The sequence below is a fragment of the Crinia signifera genome, chromosome 7 (assembly GCF_055691185.1).
Source record: "Crinia signifera chromosome 7, ASM5569118v1, whole genome shotgun sequence".
NCBI lineage: Eukaryota > Metazoa > Chordata > Amphibia > Anura > Myobatrachidae > Crinia > Crinia signifera.
This window is the reverse complement of record NC_139223.1, coordinates 68,700,855-68,715,164: the sequence shown is the minus strand read 5'-3', so window position 1 is coordinate 68,715,164 and position 14,310 is coordinate 68,700,855. Positions and strand designations below refer to the sequence as shown.

General features: G+C 42.8%; 1 protein-coding gene across 1 annotated transcript in view; it reads left to right on the top strand.

The window, feature by feature from the left end:
- LOC146021198 (uromodulin-like) overlaps positions 1-14,310 on the top strand; it is a 37,180-nt gene that overhangs the window by 9,804 nt on the left and 13,066 nt on the right. Inside the window, exons 3-8 of the mRNA XM_083154993.1 lie at positions 3,311-3,549; positions 5,229-5,351; positions 6,133-6,310; positions 11,588-11,725; positions 12,534-12,548; positions 13,464-14,249. Of these exons, the coding sequence (XP_083011119.1) occupies positions 3,311-3,549; positions 5,229-5,351; positions 6,133-6,310; positions 11,588-11,725; positions 12,534-12,548; positions 13,464-14,249 (1,479 nt within the window). The remainder of the gene's footprint in view (positions 1-3,310; positions 3,550-5,228; positions 5,352-6,132; positions 6,311-11,587; positions 11,726-12,533; positions 12,549-13,463; positions 14,250-14,310) is intronic.

Genomic DNA, 14,310 nt, shown 5'->3' with positions numbered 1-14,310 from the left:
GGATCATTACCAGGTAGAGGGCCACTGCCTCCCACCTGCCTCAATAGTGCCTCCCGAGCTTGTCCGGCCATTCTACATATTCAGAGCAGTGGGAAGCATTCTCTACTTGCTACCAGATGATGAATGGCAGTCAGGATGCTGATTGGAGGATGCCTGGAACTATTAACCAATCAGAGTGCAGCATTATCTACCTGCAGCCATATAGTCAATGGCAGTAAGTCTACTGATTGGTGGATGGCTTGGGTTCTCCAACAATAAGAGTGCGGATCACCAGCCACTGCATGTGGAGAGATGGTGTGAGATCACAAGAGAGGTAATTTATGATTATTTTTGTTTGTAATGGATGGATGGTAGAGGAGAGCTGCACTTTGCATTGCTCATCACATATGTCAGTATATATGCAATCAGTATCGCAATGATGGGCAGTGGGATGTACCTCCGCTGTTTGGTAAACCTCGTTCCCCTCGGAAAGCTAATTATCTGCCGAAAATTTTGCCCAGCATTCAATGCGACTCCTCTGGGGTTGCCGCGCATTGGGGGGTAATTCAGACCTGAACGGACGGTCATGAATGTGCAGCAGCCAGCGATCAGGGAAATTCTGCACCGCTAGAGTTAAATCCCGCTTTGAGAATTAATGTGCACACCATGCGAATGGCTGTGTACGCCGTGCAGACTTCACAGCCGAGCGAATATGTCCAGAACCCTTTGCTACAGGCTCACCACCAAATGTTTTTTTTTCACTAGATCACTCATCACATACTCAGAGTAACCAGAGACGTACTTGGCAACTGCAATGAAAACAGACATATCCGGCCTGTTGCTGACGTCACACACCGTGCCCTAAAACGCTTGGGCATGCCTGCATTTTTCCTGACACTCCCAGCAGTTTTTTCTGGCAACTAGCATTTATCTCGGCACTCCCGCTAAACGGCCGTTTACCACCCACAGACACCTGCTTTCTGCCAATCACCTTGTGAACGGCATGCAAATTGAAAAAGTAGTAGGATTTCATTGCACGTGTCACGCACGTGCATTGCAGCCTATACTCATGCACAGTTTATCAATAACTGGCCAGCATGCACATTTGCAGACGTGCGAACAGGGCAGATAGGCCATATTATTCACCTGCCAGACCTTTTTTTCTGCACCGCTATTGATCTGTAGAAGATATAGTAGATCACAATGAACAGATATAAAAGGCCATGTGTAGCAGTAGGCTGCCAATGTATTAATCCAATAGATATGTCCTACCATACAATGGGATCACAATAGTCCTTTACGTGTACCAGTCGTTCTTTTGTCCAAACTCCATGTATATGGAATATGAAAAAATACAAAATTAAACTAAGAATCAGTCCCACAATTCTATATCACAATCTTCAAGTGGGGGTGGACGTTGTATATGTTCTTTTACACCCAGTGTGTTCCACTTCATTCTTAAGGTTCACCACGTGTCATCAGATAGTGTCTCAACTCACATGTATGCTTACATATATGAAACACAGTAAATACCTATCAAGGGCCCTTATTCTGATTGATGCGGACTTTACCGCGTACTTACGGATCGCGTCTTTATGACGTCTGCGCATGCGTGGAGAACGCTACGCGCATGTGCCACGCCTTGACTCGGTACCAGTTCGGCCAAATCCCGTCCAAAACTGTTCACCGCTATCAGTCGGGAAATAGGGGCGTATTATGGGCGTCATGCGGAATGACACATGGGCGTAGTTTCAAAGTGGGCAAAACGGGGCGGAAACATGGGCGGACACGGGGGAGTACACTTATGTTGGGGGGCGTACATTCGGAAACCACTCCGAATGCACGCGATGAAAAAAGGGCAGAAATGTGCGGTGTCCACAAGTGTACTATTGCTTTGCGGACACCACTCGTTCATGCGGTAGGCGAACGTACGCCTAATGACTACAACCATTAACACCTGAACCCAATAGAATCTACTCCTTTACTCATTACTCACTAATTTGACGCTTGTCAGTGCTTTAATTGAAACCATTGCTGCTTCAAGGAACCCGTACTAAACACCCACATATGCTGTACTTGTCAGACACTTTCAAACTGCTAACAATGGACATGACAGAATATTAATACTAGCAATACACATGTGTATTTGACATGTACTCATGAAACCACACATTTTGGGTAAAGTAAACACATTTATTTATATTCATGCACTTACATTGCTGTAAGGGTTAATGTGTGCAATGCATGTGTTAGGCATGCTTGTAAGGATATATTGGAATCTAATTGATTCCAATTACAAATAAGCTGTTTTTTATGAGGGTAGGTAATTGAATAAGTGGGTCATGTGATGTATTGCAGAAGATACTTCATAGTGGGTTGTTTGGCGGAAATCCTCCGCTTACGTGCGGTAGCACCGCTTGGCTCCCGTTCGGATGCGGTATTCCCGAGCATACTCTGTAATACTCTGTAATACCGTGCCGAATCGGAGTGTTTCTCCCGCACACGCATGATTTGTATGTCGTCCGTAAACACGCCCTGTTCTTAAAGAGTGAGTCCGTCCGAATGCGGAGGACACGTGGGCGTTTCTACGGACGATGGCCGCATGCGGAAAAACACCGTGGCGTGCGGACCGCTCCGTAAGAATGCGGGAATTTCCGCACAGATCAGAATAAGGGCCAAGGTTTCTTTACAGGGAATGCAGTTTACTCTCCAATCATACCCCACGAGGTGCCTACATTCGCTTACTTTGTTTCTTGCATAGATACTCCCATAAAGGTATCTTTCAAATGCCAGAAAAGGAAACGGTATCTCCTTGCACGGACACATGGTGAACCTTAAGAATAAAGTGGAACACACTGCGTGTAAAAGAACATATACAACGTCCACCCCCACTTAAAGATTGTGATATAGAATTTTTGGACTGATTCTTTGTATTTTTTCCTATTCCATATACATGGAGTTTGGACAAAAGAACGACTGGTACACGTAATGGACTATTGTGATCCCATTGTATTGTAGGACATATCTATCTGAGTATTGACACCCCTCAGTGGGTCGCTTCACCTTTTTTCATTGTTCTATATATTATCCACTTGTTTGACCAGGAAAGTAATACCTGGTTTTTGGTGTAAAGCTGACTGTTTTGTTTGTGCCGAAGCGGTATATATCTGTTTTTGCAATGTATTAATCCACTTGGAAGTGTGAAAGCCCAATTTTGTTTTCTAGGAAAAGAAATACAATTGGGCAAAAATCAGGTTACAATAATTTGCAGAGAGCAAAGCAGTGAAAGTTTCATCTATCTTTTGTGACACAGATATTTTTTTTTTTTTAGCAATTGGACCAGTCCAAGTTACTTATTCAAAAACCGAGTTTGGTGATTTCTTCCAAAATCTCACTGCAAGAGATGGAGGTGACTGCCCGGAGCTTGCTATGGGAGGTCTTGAATTAGCATTGGAAGCTTCACCTGATAATTCACTGATCGTGGTCCTAACCGATGCTTCTGCTAAAGATTACAACAATCAGACTGTAATAGATAACATACATTCACTTATATCAACAAAGCACTCAAAGGTAATAAAATACACCTAGCAAACTTGAGGGGTGTACACATGGTGCGAATGGTAAGGCAATTTTGACTAAATAACTAGACAGAATTGCACCGTGGAGGTCATTCTGGTTGACTTGGAGGCTGCGAATTTCAGGGCAGGCAGCTGACATCACCGGATGTCAGCTGCCCGCCCACAGCACCCGTGTCATGGCACCATTCGCATGGGAATGCCCAGCATTTGCATGGGAATGCCGATGAAATGCTGGGCATTCTTATGGGTATGACCCATGCCCGCAGCTTCACACTGCTCCATTTGAACAGGCCGGCGACTATGCAAGTTGCCGTGTCCGTTGACAGAGCTTGAACATGCACATAAATGTTTATGCACATGGGCAGAGACAAAACAATGGTCCCCCGTGCGAATGCATGGGAGTGAGAGCAGATCAGAATGACCTCCCATATGTACAGTGATTTCCCCCTGTGAGTGACTGTGATCCGCAGCCCCACAGCGTCGCTACCTCCCGGCCAAACGGACTGTGAAGGAAAAGGCTTTTAGCTGGTTTTCTCACTGATGGTTCTTTACAATGAAAACTTGTTATTAAAATTTTAAATCATATATAGGTGATAGGAATACCACTGGATTAGTTGGGAGCATGCATATCAGAACAAAGACCTTTTTTCCAAAAACACTAGGCAGCATATAGCTGTTACCAGTTCCTGGAATAAATGGCTTTATCCAATCCTGTCATGCTTTTAGGAACAAGCTCTAGTCCCACAATGGTAGCAGAAAGGAAGCTTTCTGAGATGGAGCTTAGATGGATCAGGAAGTGCTTCGGCAGCATATAAAAAATAACTTATAAAAAATTGGAAGGATACAGAGAAGATTAGCACAGCACCTCCTGATCCATCTTGGCTCCACCTGAGAAAGCTTCCTTTGTGCTACCATTGTGGGACTACAGCTTGTTCCGAAAGCATGGCAGGATTGGATCATTAAGCCATTTAACTTCCGGAATTCATGTGCAACATCTCCTGATTCACCCGGCTCCACCTGAGAGCCGGATGAATACAGTCTGAATTGGCCCTTTTGTGCAAAGTTTTGAAACATTGGCCCTTATTCAGATCTGACCGCAGTACAAATTTGTTCTCAAAATGGGCAAAACCATGTGCACTGCAGGTGGGGCAAATGTATAGAGAGTTAGATTTAGGTGAGTTATTTTGTTTCTATGCAGGGTAAATACTTGCTGCATTATTTTTACACTGCAATTTAGATTTCAGTTTCAACACCCCCCACCCAAATGTAACTCTCTCTGCACATGTTGCATCTGCCCCACCTGCAGTGCACATGGTTTTGCCCATTTTGAGAACAAATTTGTACTGCGGTCAGATCTGAATTAGGGCCATTGTTTCATGCACAAGTAAAATATATTTGTGTGTATTTCATGTGTTAGATGCGTTTATACAACATGAATGAATTTTGTGTTCACACATGGATCCTGTCCTCAAGATACCTCATTGAAATATTACAATATTCCGAAATATGGAATAATCCGTTATTCAAAATGCTTTTGGTCCCAAACATAAGGGATACTCAACTGGTATTACCATTTCAAGTACTTTGACTAAGCTCAATTCAATTTGTGCCTACTGTAATGCAATTCCCAGCTGACGTTTGATAATTTGTTACATTTTTGTTCTGTTGTAGGTTTTGTTTTTGATCACTGGTCTATGTTATGGCATAAACGACCCCCAATTCCTGATCTACAGAGATATAGCCTTTATGAGCTTTGGCCATGTTTTTCAGGTCAGGGTCTCTGAGATTGGCAAGGTAAGTATGGCGTGAGTCATTCTTAGCTCTCTCTATATAAAATAGTAACATAATAGTTTTGTTATTCTATACCACATCAAAGATGTTGCATGTATGAAAATGTAAGCAAAGCACTCTGTTTTTTTTTTTCAAATCGGATCCTGCCCCGCGATGTGCCCGCAAAATTTTACATTAAAGCACTCGCACATCACTTGCGGGATACGGTCGGTTGGACGACCTAAAGAAGGTTAACAGTCATTAGGTCGACACCACTAGGTCAACATACTGCACGGTCGACATGGGTCTAGGTCGACATGGGACAATGTCGACATGTCATTAGGTCAACACAAGCATTAGGTCGACATGGTTTGATGACATTTCAGAGATTTGGGGTTTAAAGAAGAGTTACGGACAGTTTGTCATGTCCAAAAACAATTACTTTCATTTGCTATTTAAATAGTATAAAATATATTAGGATTTAATCCTGCCCAGTCCTTTTCTATGATTATAAGAGTATATTACAAATTGTATATGGTACTGATTTTTGTTATTTTGATTTGTGCTTCAAACTGCTGCGTTTTTACTTCTAAAGGGCATACACATGGGGCGATTTCTGCCCCATTTCTAAGCGATCTGTCTAGATCCCTCCGTGTGTATGCCCTGCAGCAATGGCGATGCATGGTCCCACGCATTGCTATCGCCAGCAGGGAAAGCCAGTGCACAGTAATGTGGCTTATTGTGCAACTGGTAAAAAAAGGTTCTAGATGCCAGAATAATACACTGTTGTTTTTGTTTTTACTAGGTATTTTATTATTTGGACTACACTCTTTCAAGACCAGTAAACACTTCAGTTGAACTGTACTCTGCAATGTTCTCTGATGGATTTAATTCTGATCATTTCTCAGTCTCAAATAGCTTCACTTCCCTCATAGTAAGCTCTGACGGAGTCATTTATTCTTTAACCATTATTGGTCCGAATGGTAAGTGCATTGTGGGATATTCTACTACATGATAGGTATTGAGTAGGTGGGGATTTTCAGATGAGTGACATGTGCTCTAATTAAATGTAAAAAAATAAAAGAGGTCAAGGTCTGACCACATCTTTAGAAATGACCCCCTCTTATATTCCCCAGACAGTGTTGACCACAGACGATGTACACGACTCTACAAGGCCTGAGTCCTGCACCACTAGAGAGACACCAGCAACACAGATAATGCTGGACAAGTGGAGGGTTTATTTAGAATTGACCCCCTATTATGTTCCCCAGACAATACTTGTCATAAATGGTGTAAACAAATCTGCTTTGTGCAGTCTTTACACCCTCTCATGCATGTATTGCACCTACTCCCCGCATTTATAGGAGCGGTTACATGAGTGAATTCTTAGTTTACACTATCATTAGACCCACTTTTGTGACTTGACTATGCCACTGGACCAATTGAAAGATACTGTGTTTTCCTGTGTTTTTTTATTTTTTATTGGGGGAGGGGCACTCACTCGCACTCAGACAAGTGTTTGTATTTTTCCCTGTTGGGGCCAATGTGGACCTTTTTCCTGTTTGGGGCAAATGTACATTGTTGTTTCAGTTGATGCCAATGCATGATTTGGATTTTCTGGGGGCCAACATGCATTTTTTTTCTTTGAGGACTTTACTGTTTTGTGTGTGTGTGTGATTTTTTTTTTATTTGCTGCCTATTTTGTTAGATCTGGGCCCTACAATTTCTGATGCTTATTTACACCACTTCTGGTGGCTAGACCTGCCCTGGCATCACCCTGTGTAAAGTAGTTTTCTAATGAGATGTGAAAAGGCAGGTATATAGGATACGAGCTGCAAGGAGTTTGTCTTTAGGTATAATCCAAAAAAGGTTGTATGAGGAAAACATATGTAAGGCGTCAGCTTCTGTATTAACCCAAAGCCAAGAACAAGTATTGGAATGGGATAATATAATTATAGTTAAGAAAGTCTTCCATACATAATTGTAAATAGGGTAGCTTAAGACTACTGATATGTCTGTAAATGTGTCAGGGGGGACCATGACAGGAAAAGGCATGCCTGCCATTAGAAAAGTGGGCATGGCCTCACAACTACAGCACTGCACTACATCCCCCTACAGGCCACCCTTCATCACTACTCTACATCCTTCTACGTAACACACTACATTACCACACTACATCCCCCTGTATTTCACATTACATGACACGCTGCATCACCCTACACGCTGCACTACATCACTACGCTACATCCACCCACAAGACACACTACAATACATCCTCCAACACACCGTATTACATCAATACACTACAAACCACTACATGCTGCACTACATCACTACGCTATATCATATACACACTGCCCTTCATCACTACAATACATAGCCCTACAAGCCAAACTTCATCATTGTGCTACACCCCCCCTACACAACACACTAGATCACTGCACTACATCCCTCTACATGATGCCCTTCATCACTACACTACATCCCCCTATGCAACACATTACATTACTATACTACATCCCCCTACAAGCCACACTACATCACTACACTACATCCCACTACACACTGCATTACATCACATGCTTCATACCCCTATATGCCACACTACATCACTACGCTACATCCTCTACATGCTGCCCTTCATCACTATGTTACATCCCCCTACATGCTGCCTTTAATTTCTGCACTACTTTCCCCTACACGCCGCACTATATGATTGCACTACATCCCCCTACACACCACCCTTCATCACTGCGCTAATCCCCCTACACACTGCACTACAGTACATCCTCCAAAACGCAACCCCCATGACCCCCCCTCCCGCCATTCGTGGGACCCCGTGACCCCCTCTCCAGCGATTCGCGGGACCCCCGCCCCTCCCACGATTCACGGCACCCCCCCCCTTTGCGACTTCCACTTCCGCAATTTGCGCCCTCCCGCAATTCTAGGCTCCCCCGTGATTTGTGGACCCCCGCCCCCTCCCGTGATTCAGGGACCCCCCGTAGCACCCCCTCCTGCGATTTGCGGACCCCCTCGGTACCTCCCGCACCCCCCTCCCGTGGTTCGCGGTCCCCCCGCAATTCACACCCGCCCTCCCGCGATTTGCAGACCCCCTCCCGTGATTCACGCCCACCCTCCCGCGATTCACGCCCCCCCTCACGCAATTTACACCCCCCCCTCCTGCGATTCGCGACCCCCCTCCCACGATTTATGCCCCCTCCCGCGATTCACAGACCCCCGCTCCCCCCCTCCCTTGGTTCACGCCACCCCACCGCGATTCACGCACCCCCACAACCCCCCTCCCGCAATTTGCGGACCCCCCTTCCCGCAATTCAAGCCCCCCCTCCCATGATTTGTGGACCCCGCCCCTCCCACTAATCGCTGATCCCCGCACACCTCCCCCTCCTGCAATTTGCAGACCCCCCTGACCCCTTTCCGGCAATTCCACCCCCCAGCGGACCCCCGTGACCCTGCATTTCACGTACCCCCCGTGACAATGGGGGATCCTGTACCGCCACGAGCATGTGCCGCCCCTAGGTGGGAAATCCGGCCCTGGCTGCTGCGCTGCAGGTTCCCCTACTGCCAGAAGTGTCCCCACGGTCCTCTGCACCAGCGCCACAACTTTTATCAATGTCTTGCCCACATACCACTATTATACAGCCTCCTGCTATCATGCACCCTCACTCCCTCCCAGTGGGAGGAGATGCTCACCCACTGCCGGGAGCTGCATACTGTACCACACCCTCCTCTAGGGAGGCCCATCAACCATCAATGATTTCAAATAATCGATGGTTTATGGCCGATGTTGAATACTTTTGCCATCGATGTTGGAGGACCAGATGGTTTCCCTACATCGATGGCAAAGGAGAACCGATCAAGTTTCAAATTTTTTAAGGTGCCGGGACACAGAGCATAGCTCAGCCCCCCACACCCGGTAGTCCCACCACCGAGTTCTGATTGACCCACGGCCTATTCAGTCAGATATAATAGATGACCATCGATAGCTACAACGATCGATGGTTATCCAAGTAATATGTTACTACTATCCATGGCAGGGTGCACAATCGCGATCAATGCCAACCATCGATGGCATCTGCACCAATGCCTATCCCTACTCAGCAACAGCCAAAAACCTTTACTACCCCTCATGCCCACACACCTCTATCACTGCCCTGCCTCCTGTTCTCCTGCCCCGTAACTTCCGCCAGTGGGGACCCGCTCACCCTGTGTTGCCCACATTCCACTATCATGCTTTACCACCCAGCGTCCTGCTCTCATGCACCCTAACTCCCACCCAGTAGGAGGAGACACTGACTCAGGGGCACCATCCTGTGCTGCCACGCTGGACCCTCACCCACTGACAGAAGCTGCACAGTGTCCCCCACCCTCCTCTTTAGTCCCCGTATGCCCACACACCCATATCACTACCCAGCTTCCTGCTCTCCTGAACCGTAACTTCCACCACTGGGGAGTTGCTGATGCTGTGTTGCCCACATACTCCTATCATGCTTAATAGCCCAGCCTCCTGATCTTATGCACCCTAACTCCCACCCAGTAGGAGGAGACACTGACTCAGGGCCACCGTCCTGTACTCCTGTGTTGCAATGCTGGACCCTCACCCACTGGCAGAAGCTGCACAGTGTCCCCCATCCTCCTCTTTAGTCCCCCTTATGCCCACACACCCCTATCACTACCCAGTCTCCTGTTTTCCTGTGTCGTGACCTCCGCCAGTGGGGAGCCGCTAACTCCAAAACACCCTACTATACTATTGCACACACACACACACCTCAACAACATGGACCCCCCCCCCACACCCACAAATGTCAGTGAATCCTCTACACTATCAATGTACATCTTACTCTGTAACCGCTTTTTAATTAAACAAAACAATACACACCCCCTTCCAAATCATATGCTCTCTATTTAACACATTTCACCTATAACTCAAGTTGCAATACAGGGCATCTTTCATACAATTCTAACCATATTTCTCACAATACAAGCGTTCACAAATTAAGGGGGCGCAGCCCCTTACGCCGGTGTGAAGAGCGCCCCTAGTATATCTATATATCTATATATATATCTATATATATCACGCCCTCTGACGAAGTGGATTACGAAACGCGTTAGGGCGGGCCTTGGTGACGGCGAGCTCTGTGTCTGTCGGGAATCCCCTGCCGCATCTGATCCTCTCCAGCCTGTCGGTACACCGCTTCCCTCACAGAGTGTTCGGTGAGGTTCCGTGTCGTGCTGCAGTTGCCCCGGATGGTGGTAGGAGGCTTGCCTGGCTTGTTATATATACATCATGTGGTAACCAGCCCACTGCTGTTTTTAAAACGGTACAAGTACTGATTGACTGTACCGTGGATATTTTATATCTATTAAATCATATCTGGTTTTACACTATGGAGCGCTCCTCCTGTGTTTCTTTTTGTACAGATTGTCGCTTGTTCCTGTGAGTCCCAGGAATTACTTTGAAGGAAGCTGCAGTTCAAACTTGGAACTTTTAGTGTCTATTTAAAAGGGTGCTCATATCCTTTGTTTCTGACTGGTGCTAGCTAACCACAAATTAGCGCTGATTGGATCCACCTTATTCCACTTTTCTACATATATATATATATATATATATATATATATATATATATATATATATATATATATATATATATATATATATATATATATATATATATATGTATATTTATTATTCATCATTTTTTTATTGTCCCCATCTTATTTTCTTATAACTGTGTCTATTTGTTTGTTTAAACATCCATTTGTTTTATAATTATTTTTTTTTTTATTATTATTATACCTTAATTACTTGCATTTAATAATTTACCTATTTTTTTTTCAATACATTTATTGATACTATGGGGGAAATTTACTAAAGGAAATTTGTAAAAAAAAAAAAAAATAGGTGTATTTGTATCCATAAATACACTTATTTTTGACATTTACTATCCCGAAAATATGGCAATTCGTATTCGTATTGATGTGCTATCAATACAAATACGAATTGCCGTATTTTCGGGATAGAAAATGTCAAAAATAAGTGTATTTATGGATACAAATACACCTATTTTTTTTACAAATTTCCTTTAGTAAATTTCCCCCTATATCTTGATTACAAGTCTAACTTTATCCTTTTATCGGTCATAAATCTGCGCTATTTTTCTTTTTATGTGTTTTTAGCATGAAATAATGCCATAATACTTAAATTACATTCTAATATCCCATTGATATGATTTAATATCCAGATACTGTCACCGACATAAAAATGATTGTGTCTGAAAGTTGGGGATCTGTGTATCTTGTGAAGCATCCTATGGAAGGAATATGGACAATAAATGTAACTGGTCAAGGACCTCACGCTGTGAATGTGGAAGGAGTAAAAGGTATATCTTCCAATGCAATATTTTTTTATTACCACTCCCAATACATGTATATTTATATGTATATACATACATACACACAATTCTTCTCTACATTTCATATTCTGTTTCATAATATTGAAGATTTAACCATATTCATTAGATGACAAAACTGTTGGGTCAGGATTATTTATTATTATTATTATTATTATTATTATTATTATTGTTATTATTGCCATTACATTTACAGTTGTACATTAGATCTGATCAGTAGGTTACATATTTAAAGGTTGATTTACAGATTTTTTTTCAACTGAAACAAAGAAAATGAATTATAATCGATGTTGAGTTTCAGGGGCTATAACACACATCTTCTATAATGTAAAAAATAATATTAAAGGTTTAAAAGTAAATGTGTTCCAACCCCTAAAACCCAACATCAACTTAAGCGATCTACAAATCGATAAATAAATAAAATCATCATCATCAATTAACCTTTAGTATATTGACCCCTTAATGTAATTTGCCTTGTAAAGATGATGGAGGCTCATGACAGATTTGTTTTAATTATTGTAAACGGTATGGAGGTTCTTCTGATACATATCTGGCCAATGTGTGGATATAAGAAAATCACATAACACTCATATCTGGCTATGATTTACCTCTACTGCTTTTGAGACCATTCTCGACTCCGCTACTGGCACTCATCACTTAAGTTACTTTTTAACTTTTTTTTCTCCATTGGATAATAATATGACAGACAGTTTTTAAGCTTAGGAATTTGTCTGTGTTGTGATTTCTAAGTCTCTTTTGTTTTCTATTTTTCTTTCAGTAATGAACACCTCAAGTAAGTAATCCATATCTAAATTCACATTTCCCATGGCAATCATCCAGCTGCCCCTATCTGGACAGGATCGGACAGCTTGTCTAAAAATTATAATGTAACAATGAAATAATCCTACTGGGAACTATTCCAAAGTAAAGCGCCTCCTTGCAGAATAATATTTCCTGTTTAAATTCTATTCATTTTTCAGTTATGATGGAGAAAATCTAGTCATTGGTATGGTATGAACTTGCCAAGCCATGGAAATAATTTTCTTGGCAAACTCATAAAAAAAATAAACTGCTGGTGGGCAAAATTATTTTACTGACTTAATTACGGAATTATTAAATTGATCAAAATAGACATAGTAGCGTCTTGTAAACAAGGGGGATCAGTCGTATAATATAAGCACTCAGCCTGTGGTTTGGGATCCCTAGTGGGGCTCCAGAATTTTTTTTTGTCATAGTTTACATGGCAGAGACCAATTATTATTATTATTATTATTATTATCTTGTTGCCACTATATTTGGGCATGCAGAACAAAGGCACCAAGACCTTGCTTAAGCAAGATTGTGTTTTCCGGTGATACAAGGAATTCATATGTGTACTGACAGGTAAAGATGACTGTAAACAAATGGACATATGCATTATTTACTTTACTAAAGGTTGGAGACTATGATTACCATACTCTGCAAATTAGGACATGGTACATAGAGAAGTGCTTTGCATATCTGTGTACTTAGCTCCTTTCCTTCGCTCTTATTAATGCTGATAATATACTAATGAACACAATATAGAGTGTAAAAAAACGTATGGCTTTTTCTAATTGATACATTATTTAGAGCAAATGTCTAGACCGTTGCATGGATTTGTTGGCCAATGTTGTACGGGAAGATTACATTGCAGTTGCTGACAATTCATGTTGTCCATCTTCTCCAGCTCTGGTTGATTGCTCTGAATGTCATCCGAATGCCACATGTGAAGAAAGTTTTGGCAATAACGAATGCTCCTGTAACGATGGGTTCATCGGAAATGGCTTCACTTGCTCCGACATTGATGAATGTGCCTACTCGTGGTCCAACAACTGTTCTCATACCTGTATCAATACATTTGGCTCCTTTAAATGTGACTGTCCAAGAGGGTATAGGAAAAATATGGCAGATATTTGTGTTGACATTGATGAATGTTCAGATCATACACTCAATACTTGTCACGCTCTAGCAACTTGTACAAACAGTATCGGCAGCTTCTCCTGCTCTTGTGCATATGGCTACTATGGGAATGGGTTTCATTGTGAGATTGATGAATGTACAACACACGTTTGTCCTCAGAGCTCAGACTGCTATAAAGAAAATGGAACTTATTCCTGTTTTGACCCATGTTCTCAATATACTTTACTTGACGAGCCATGGCGAAGCACTTCAAATACATTGGGGTATAAATGTGACTTCTCTATGTCTGGATGGTACAGATTTGTAGGCACTGGAGGGATTCGCATGTCAGAAACATGTGTGCCTGAGTGGCATTGCAGCACAAACTTCCCAGTGTGGGTAAATGGATCACATCCTGTGCCAAGTGACGGAATAGTAAATGTTACAGCCTGTACCCATTTCAGTAGTGACTGCTGCTACTCGCCAACTAATATTCAAATCAAGGCTTGTCCACAGGGATACCACGTGTACAAATTCAGCAGCACACCATTCTGCAATGCAGCATATTGCACAGGTAAGTTTACTGTGATTTATCTAATATTTCCGATTATTATTATTTTTATTATTGCTTATTT